Source organism: Argiope bruennichi, chromosome 7 (assembly GCF_947563725.1).
Source record: "Argiope bruennichi chromosome 7, qqArgBrue1.1, whole genome shotgun sequence".
Taxonomy (NCBI): Eukaryota; Metazoa; Arthropoda; class Arachnida; order Araneae; family Araneidae; genus Argiope; species Argiope bruennichi.
Window position 1 is genome coordinate 52,116,231 of NC_079157.1, and position 10,093 is coordinate 52,126,323.

At 29.0% G+C, this 10,093-nt stretch overlaps 1 protein-coding gene across 2 annotated transcripts in view; it reads right to left on the reverse strand.

The window, feature by feature from the left end:
* LOC129975795 (uncharacterized) overlaps positions 1–4,488 on the reverse strand; it is a 29,366-nt gene extending 24,878 nt beyond the window's left edge. Inside the window, exons 1-2 of one of the 2 annotated variants that reach the window (XM_056089015.1) lie at positions 4,345–4,488; positions 1,211–1,934 (exon numbers count right to left, since the gene is read on the reverse strand). In XM_056089015.1, the coding sequence (XP_055944990.1) occupies positions 1,211–1,934; positions 4,345–4,423 (803 nt within the window). In that variant the 5' untranslated portion in view covers positions 4,424–4,488. The remainder of the gene's footprint in view (positions 1–1,210; positions 1,935–4,344) is intronic. The other variant, XM_056089016.1, reaches the window with a different exon arrangement.
* Positions 4,489–10,093: the final 5,605 nt, after the last annotated feature.

Sequence of the window (10,093 nt, forward strand, 5' to 3'; positions counted from 1 at the left end):
ACTGAATCAGACTTCTAAATCTCATCTAAAGAAAAAAAGAAAGATAAAATGCAATGTGAAAAATTTGTGAGACAAAGTTATTTTAAAAGTTTAACTGCTTTCTTGAATATCTTTTAATTTTGTTACTTTCTGTATTCTTTTAATTAATTCTTCACAAACAAATTATATTTTAATTTTGTTTTGCAATAAGTTACCATAGAAAAAAAAATTAATAAAGTTTGTCTGTTTGTTTCTTTTATCTTTAAAAGTATTTCTGAATTAATTTCATATATTTTTTTTCAACTTAAAAGTAAATGTGCAATCAGAAAATATATTAATTGATATTAATAAGAAAAAAAAATATTTTTAAAAAATTGAGAATTTCCAACAGATAAAAGAAATTTAAAAAGTTAGTAAAAAACAATAAACTTTCACCACTTTTTATGGATTTTAAGCCACGAAGAAGATATCTATCAATTTTATTATTTTTTGCTTACTTTTTATTTTTCATTGATTTGGAACTTTTCAATAGTTTAATGACGTGAAAAAAAGGGTTTTCTTTCTTCATTCCACTTTACTTCTTTATTTACTGAATTACTTCACCATCAATTTTTCAAATTTAGTTTTGAACCTTCAGTTAAGTTTTTGTACAGAATAAACACTAGAAGAAGAAAAAACTTTTTTAATTAAAATAATTTAATTAATGAAATTAATCATAAAAGATTTTTAATGTTATTTTTTAGATGATATCTACTTCTTTTTAGTGGAAAAACAGTCTTTGTGTTCTTTCAAATACTGTTACAAAAAATAGTCATTTTGTACAAATATCAGCTGGATTTAAATGGTATTTTTAAGTTCCATCTGTATATAAAGGGTTAAGGCTCATCTCTATTATCAATTCTCGTAACAAAGGCTAAATATTTCTTACAATTATTAAAATCAAAATAGTTTATTTTTTATTGGAGGGGAAAATATAGTATTCAAAAGGACAATTTTAAATATTATGAATATATTTAATTTACATAAAATGAAGATTTTACATTGAAACTTCAGTTTCTTTTTTTTTTATCTAACTTTATAAATTTAATAGATAAGTCAATTAATATTTCTTAATTCTATTCCGTTTTATTAAAAATATGTAATAATAAAATCAAGGTAATTATAATTTTCGTTATTTTTTCCAATTCCTAGTTCATTGACAAAGGAACAAAACAAAAAACTTTTTTCTTACTTTACTGTTGTAGTAAGTGAAGAATCAAAAGCAAATCCAGTATTTGCTATAGAAAATGGATCAGGCCTAGTATTTATTGTTGAAGCTATAGTAGGTATAGTATTTGCTGGAACAGCTGTAAGATGTTCAGTATACATTGTTGAAGATGGAGCAAGTTGAGTATTTATTGTCATATTTGGATGAGGTCCAGTATTTACAGTTGAAAATGGAACAGGGCTAGTATACATTGTTGAAGATGGAGCAAGTTGAGTATTTACTGCCATATTTGGATGAGGTCCAGTATTTACAGTTGAAAATGGAACAGGGCTAGTATACATTGTTGAAGATGGAGCAAGTTGAGTATTTACTGCCATATTTGGATGAGGTCCAGTATTTACAGTTGAAAATGGAACAGGGCTAGTATACATTGTTGAAGATGGAGCAAGTTGAGTATTTACTGCCATATTTGGATGAGGTCCAGTATTTACAGTTGAAAATGGAACAGGGCTAGTATACATTGTTGAAGCTGGAGTAAATCCAGGATTTACTGGCATACTTGAAGGATGTACAATATTTGATGACCAAAATGGAATAGATCCAGTATTTACGGGCATAACTGGAGGAGGTGCAGTAATTACTGGCATGACTGGTGGAGGTGCAGTAATTACTGGCATGACTGGAGGAGGTGCAGTAATTACTGGCATGACTGGTGGAGGTGCATTAATTACTGGCATGACTGTACCTGCTTTAGAAAAAAAAATCAATATTAAAATAAATCAACATAAATATAAAAAAATATTCAATATTGAGGCATGAATTCAAGCATCAATAATGTTCCAGATATATTGTTAACTGTATTATAAGTGATGGACTCAGGTGACTAAGGTATTCCTCGATATGTGTTTGCCATTCAATATTTAACTCTAGCCTGATCATAGTCATAAGGATAAGAACATTTGAAATTCATTTAACACTGTAATCTAACAAGATGATTAATTTTAAAAAAAAGATTTAAAAGGATCTGTTATTAAGTGTGTAATTTCTAATATTATCTACTTATGCTTTAAAGAGTTGTATGAATTGCAAAGTGCCTTAAATATCAGAAAATAATTGCTTTGATATACAAACAACTTCTAAATTCTATGAAATATTACGTACAAGAGTGTGTTTTATGCACTAAAATTTATTAGAAATTTCTTTTAAATTTCTGTAATCAAGAATGTACTTTAAAATAAAAATCAGTTATTTTGAGGCAATATTTGTATTCATAGTCTGGCCTAACAAGAAAAATTTTTTAAGCATTAATTTTTAATCATCAATTAATTTATTATTTTTAAATCAAAGTTAAAATTTCAAAAGTCCCCTCTATTCAGCCAAACTACTGCTAAAATATGTTTATATACATATAAAAAGAGAGACAGAAAAATGAATAAAATAGAAAGATTTTTCAGTTTCATCACATGCTCTTAATTTCTCCTTCGAAATTCTGCTTATTTATTATGTTAATGACAATTTTCAGTACACTTTTTTAACTATGGTTAAGAACCTGAAAAGTGTGCTCATAATAGAAATATCAAGGACAGAAACAGACTACAGAAACTAATTTTTTAGCTACTTAAATGTTAATGACATTTTCAAGAAAACTCCAAATGCAACACTTCTTTGAGACTTATGATATTCATGTGATATGACAGATCATGTTATAAAAGTTACAGTAATTATTCTCCGAGAGGTGTAAGAAAAACCTAAAGCTCACAGGGCTCAAAAATTTAAGTAAAAGAGCTTTTGAATTTAAATTTAAAAGATTAAAAAAAGATTAATTTCTTTTAATGCAGGAAATCTAGTTTATCAAACACACACACATATATATATAATGCAGCTCAGAGATATTCCATGTCTAAATAAAGTAGAATTTTTATTTAATGTAGCAAAATATATTTGATTTTAAACTTTTGGTGCATGGTTTAACACGCATTGCCAAATTTACATTAAATTAAAGTATTAAAACATTTTTACTTAATGAAAACTGCCAGCCATGTAGATAACAAAAATAAATTTTCATTACAAATTAAATTAACGAATATAGAACATGATATATTGGCCGTAAATTCATCAACAAGCACGAGGCAGAAGCTCGGAGCAAGCTGGCGAAGGCAGGAAGTGAGTCACTCGTATTCGTTGGAGAGCAAAGTTCATCTAAATTGGTATGATTGATGCTTATCGCCAGTTGGCGAAACAAACAGTCATTTATCGCCTGTTTGGCCGCTGCAAACTTTTTGTATTTCCCAAATATAATTAACTAGAATGTATGGATTTTATGAGTAAAAGTGATAGGCAAAACTTGAAGTTTTCTTAGAAAGTGTGTGATATTTGTAGGACATGCCAGATTTTTGAAACTGAGCTGACTTTTAATTTAGAGAGAAAGTAAACATGATAATTTCCACATATTTCTCTTTAAAATATGATATTAATTCTCTAATTATGCATAGCTAAAACTGGAAATTATTCAGAATTTATGTCGATTTTAGTAATGATAAAAACATGACTTTTAATTATGCATAAAAAAAAAGGAGAGCAATGATTATGAAAAATCAAAAGCAGTCTTTCCCTTAGTACCTAAGAAACTTTAGCATTATAAAATACACGTATTTTAAAAGCTTACATCTATATTAAACAAAGTAAGAAAACCTTTAAAAGATCAAAAAAATCAAAATATAAAAAAAAATCTGAAAATTATTTAAGATGCAATTAAATATTTGTAAATGATTTTCAAACATTTAAAGAAGCGGGCTGATTTTTCCAAATTACTTCAGTAAAATCGACACATTGTGCTTTAATGCAGGTACTATAGGTTTAAAGATCGATTTCATATAAACAAGACTTTTCTGACTGATCAGCTTCAGAGAGCAGATTTGACATGGCTTGAAATGCAACGAATAATTCATTAATTATTCACTTAGAATTAAACTCACAATAGTATCAAAGGCAATATTTCTATAAATAACAAAGTAATATTGAGAGAACGGCATTTGATGGTAACCTGAGACAGATTCTATTCAAGTTTTAATCCAAACGTTTAAGACCAAAACAGAAAAAAAGACAACTTTTTATGGAATAATAAGATGTAGAAAGATAAAATAAATAAATAAATATACCTGTAGAAAAATGATTTGATTCAAAACCAAATAAATTAGTATTCTGTTGCTCAACTATAAGATTTGTAAACGACATCATACTCACAGGAGGAGTAAAACTATGAGAAATTACTCATCTATCGGCAATTTGTTTACATTTCCTAATTGACTGATTGAGATCACGAGTTGAAGAGTTTTTAGTAACAAAGGCCATTATCCCCTGTAAAATATTATTTCTTTTATATAAGTGAAAACGTTAGGAAGAATTCTTGCAATAACTTTTCAAAAATTGCATTTAGACAATATTTTTTTAAGTGAACTGATCATTTTAATTATAAAAAATAACTTGAGACAATAGGCGACTAGACAGAGGCTCACTCACAATTTATATAATTAAAATCCAAAATCAAAACTAAACCAAAGAACCAGTCATCCAAGCCAGAATGACTGCGGTACCGATGCTTGAAATCTGTATTTCATATTAAAATAAATGAGATTTAGATATCCTGTGGCGGATTGAATTGAGCGAGAATAGAACCTGGGACTTTGTGGTTCGCAGCTCAGTAACATGACCACAATTCAAAAGCAATTTCTCGGGTAGTGTAGCTGTTAACTGGCTTATAAGCTTTCACCACAATTCCATCAATGCTGCTCGGCACTCCATTATTCTACCATTATCCATTCTTAAAAGAAATCCTAAAAAAATTTACTTCATTGTACATTTTATGCAAGGAAGAACCCCGATCAAGTCCTCGAATAACAACTAATAAAGGTAATGTATATTTAATGTTAGAATTGTGTGTTTTCTTTTCATATGAAATTCATGGCTCCTAGATACGAATCATCCAAAGTTGTATGCTACTTCCACCTCTATTTTCGAGAGATAAATAGAGCCAAACATCAACTTAAACAACTGGATCAAGAATAAGGGCTTTGTCTTAACTTGTAAAATTTAAATTTTATTTTATTATATATCTTTCAAAATGGAGAAGTGCGGGGTCGATCGTCACTTGCGATAGGTAGATCCCTTTTTTTTTTTTCCTACTAAATTGCTGTTCATAGATATCTATCGAAGCTGACAAGCAATGATCATTGATGCATCTAAAAGTCATGCGCTTTCATATGAAATAATTTTTTAAAAAACAGATTCAATGATTCTGGCTGGAGAACTCTGTCGAGAGTTTTCTCATAGGAAATATGGAAAAACTCTCATATTCCCCATATTCCCTATGAGAAATAATGTTTCTCCAAGAAACGAAAGGCAGCATTGATGGGTCAACATGTGGGTGCATGCGTGGGTGGGTGTGGGTGAGCATGTACGTGTGCGCTGGCTCTCTACAGGTTTTTTGGCCAGGAATTACCAAAATTGCCTCATATATATTTTACAGGGTATTAATACAAGATCAAAAACCCGACCAATCCATACCGGATAAGCTAATGAAATGTAGGAATGCTTACCCAGGAGTGAGTTTTCGAAATTTCAATTAGAATTTTATTTAAATAAAAATTAGTCGAAATCTTGACGCTTTTTTCATTACAATATCCGAAAAAACTACAGCATGCCATCTTAAAACTCAAAAAGTTCAAACAATTTTTTTTTTTTTTTGCTGTACAATTTTGTTTCACTTTATTAATTTTTAATTTTCTATTTTTAATTAATTTTTTAAAAATATCTTAAGAATATTAGACAATAATATACTTATTTGCTGAAGTGAGTTTCAAATCGTTTTCATTTTTGTTCTTGACTAGTTGTTGATAATCAAGATGTGAAGATTCGGGTTATTTTCCCATGTTAAGTGGATTTCTATACAGAGCTTTTATCATTTTTTTTTAATATTGATGCACTTACTATTAAGGTTTGATTTCAGAATTAAGTTAGTGAAAAAAATTTTAATTGCACTCATTTTTAAACTTTACTTCTCTCTCCTATGATATAAATGGATGTAAAAATATTCAGACAGAAAATTAGAGAAACGCATAGTACAATACAACAGCAATATAAATGCCACAAGCCATCTAAAATATTATGAAGTTATATGTCTATCAAAATTTGAAGTTTAAAGGTGTCTTGTTCATAGAGCTATTAAAACGAAGTTACACAAGATAATAATAGCAACGAACTAGTCGCCAAAGACAAACTGCTTTAAAAATATAAATAATAGATTGATTTAATAGCGACTGGTGTATAAAACTTTCCCACCAAATTAAAATTTTGGAGAGTCTATGTGCAAAAACACGCGAAATTTTCTGTCTTAATAGAAGAAAGGAGAATAGAGAGCCACGGGAGCCTGTGATAAGGTCTCGGTTTCGAAACTGGAGGCTCAAGGGCCTCTTTTCAGGCTCGAGAACCGATTCCACTGAAGAATCGTCATGTAAGCAGGTCTGGTGCACGTTAAATCCGTCGGGTCAAACGTTCCCCCATTAGTGTGACGTGGAAGTTTGGAGAGCGACAGAGTGCCAGCTCAAGTGTCTTCTCGTCATCTGACCGCGGTTCAAAATTATGAGGTCCGTCCCAAAATAGCCCTAGTATTGCTTTAAAACGGGACGTTTAATATATCTAAATTAAACGAAAGAAGAAGAATATGCTTCCTGCTTTTAAGTGGCAATGGTAGAGGTAGCGGTAGATAGAGAGGGTAAGACATCTCCGATATAGACTTTTAAAAACTTGGAAAAAGAAGAGAAGAAAAAAAATTATGATTGAGCTTCTAAATAACACACAATAATTAATCTGATATTTAATTAAGGCTTATAAAATATTTAATAGATAATTCAATTATAATAAATAATTATTTGCAATAATTAAATGTTTGCAAAGTAAGAATCGTCCGACGGATTGACAAGCAATGAGCAATTAAGTAATACTCTCAAAAGAAGTATATCTCACAGATATTAAATTCACGTTATTATTTAAATTTTCAAAATATCAGATTTTTATGTTATTATTGAAATTTTATTAAAAAAATAAATTAATGGCCCGAACAACTAAAAAAAAAATATATAATATTCAATTTGACTATTTAACACTATCGGGAGTAGATATTCTCCTGTTAACATGGCGTTGATGCTTGGAGAGAAGTATTAGAGGACTTCAGACTCGAAATCCGATTCCGTAGAAGAAACGTTATGTAAGTAATTCTGATGACAATACCTATGATATATGTTCGCCTGTTAATGTGACGTTGAAGCTTGGTGAGAAGAATACGGACTCAGGTGTCAACATGGACTTCTGACCATTGTTCAAAATTATGAAATTCACCCCAAAATATGTCCAATTACTTCGAAACTGGATATAAATGTCACTAGACAACACAGTTTACTGATCGTTTCAGTTTAAGACAGTTATATTGAATCAATCTTCAAAATTGATCACTTATTTAATATATTTGTAATTTTAATATGTAATTTCCAAAAAAATAACAAAAGAGTCCAAATAAATAATATTTTATAATAAAAAACGCACTATGTGAAGAATAAAAAGCAAAAATTGCAGTTTGTCAAAAAAAAAAAAAAAAAATCTTTTTATTTGAAATGCATGCAATAATTACGAATAGTGGCAATATTATTACAATACAAAATAACGAGAAAACTAAATTAAATGTTATATATTAATTGTTATATAACCGCCTTTGGAGACCAGCTATTTCGTCGGGATTATTTGCTGATTAAAAATTTCGATAAACATCTTATGTTGGTTTCTTAATAGTTCCTACAGCAAAATATTTTTAAGCTTCAAATTTTGGTAGTCAGATAATTCCTATTATTATAAAAACTTTAAGCTGTTCTGTACATTGTTACATGTATCTCTTTAATTTTCTGTAAGATCCCGTAAAATTTGAACTTTAAATTAAACAGGTTTATTAAAAAATGTTTTTGTATTAATTGAAGTTTTCTATTCAATTAATATAAAAAATTTTTTTTATTCAAACCAAGTATTTTAAAAAAAAGAAAGGAAGGAAGAAATATGAGGACAGAAAACAGAGTCGTTTTGCATTGAAGTCTTAAGTGCGCTAAAGAATAATTTTCATAATTTATGCAATATCTCAAGAAATTGTTCAATAAAAATTTCTTTGATGTGTCAAAAATTTCAATTTTTAGTTTTATTTTCAAAAGGATTTAAATGACGTAAATAATAATGTTTTATTTTGTTTCAGTCAGTAAATATACTTCAAAAAATTATGAAGTCCAAATTTTATACAGTCCTTTGGTCCTAAAGAATAATTTTCTGCAAAGTATTCTTGAAATTTCAACTTTTAAATAAAACCGCTGGGACTGACTGGCCTCACCAAAATTTTTTAGCAATGATATCTAATAAATTTGTTATTCCTATCCTCCACTGAAAATTATTAACCTTAGTTAAGGCAGGAAACACCTTGTATGGCATTCGCGTAATTATTAAACTTTGGCGAGAATTTAGCATTTTTACTGAATATATGGTGTGATTCTTGGCGAGTTTTTTTCGCAATTAATCTCTGGCATGCGGTTAATCGTACCCAAAAATCAAATTTGTGTTTTAGATGCGTTTCTCCTCATCCAATCGAAAACAAAATTGGATATGTAACTATAATTGTAGTCACAAAATCACATGCCAAATTTGATGTATTTAAGTCATTGCGTTTTTCATTGCGTGCTATCATGTTAACAAATTTCTGAAAGTACAAACCGACAACGCTTGCTTCGATTTGGCTCAAAATTTGGCAGGGGTCTACTCTGTTAATGTTAAATATATCTGCGGAATTTTATCCATCTAGCTCTCTTCGTTTTGTTGTTATCGAATAAGCTCATAACCTCTTCAGTCTCGAGTAGGGATTGCAATGCCGGACCAAAATTTCAATACCGGTATTCGGTATTTGTTAGATCTGAATACCGGGATACCGGTTTTAATACCGGTATTAGAAATTTTAGAAAAATAAAGAAAACACAGGTGTTTCTTTGTTTTATTTGCCAGTTTTATTAGAAAGGGTAAATATCACAACAAATAATTTGTAACTTATAAATTATAACAGTATATAAAGAATTACAAAAAAAGTAAAGGAACAACTTATTTATTTAAATCACAAAAAATTGTAAATATTACTATTTAGTCTGTGGTACTAAAACAAATTTTTGAAATGTGTTCTTAAAAAACATAATGCATCCATTGTACTGTCATTAAGTCTGAAAAGTAATTTTGTGCAAAAATTACTAGCTGTCAAAAACGCTCTTTCGGCATCTACGATAGTTAGTGGTACTGTTAGCAATGCGCGATATACTTTTTCCAAGTATTTACCTCTAAATCCCTCATCTTCAAATAAATCGATTTCTTATCGGATGGTTTTGGATATAGCTGATTTCTGTATTGTATTTTGGTTCGTTGAAATTTTCTTATTTATCGCAAATTCTAATTTTTGTTAAAGAGACAATTTCTTTTCAATATCGACATTAGTGTCATCATAATCTTCGATAACTGAATCGAATTCTTTTGAATGTGGATGGGTTTGTGGGTAAAATATTTTAAGAAAATTTACTATAAAAATCAGGTTTGAATTAATTTTTTTCTTTTCTTCTTTTTCATTTTTAAAATCATTGTAATTATGTAAATACCATAAGACATTTTCTATTTCGATATGCCTTTCTTCTGTGCGATTTTTCAATGTAATATATAATCTTCAGATAGTGATGTATGCTGTTCTAGTATAATGTGTGCTGTTAGGAGTAAACGGTTCCAACGTGTTTTAAAATCTAGTATTAACATATATTCTGTTTTATTTTCAGTTAGTATGTATTTTAATAA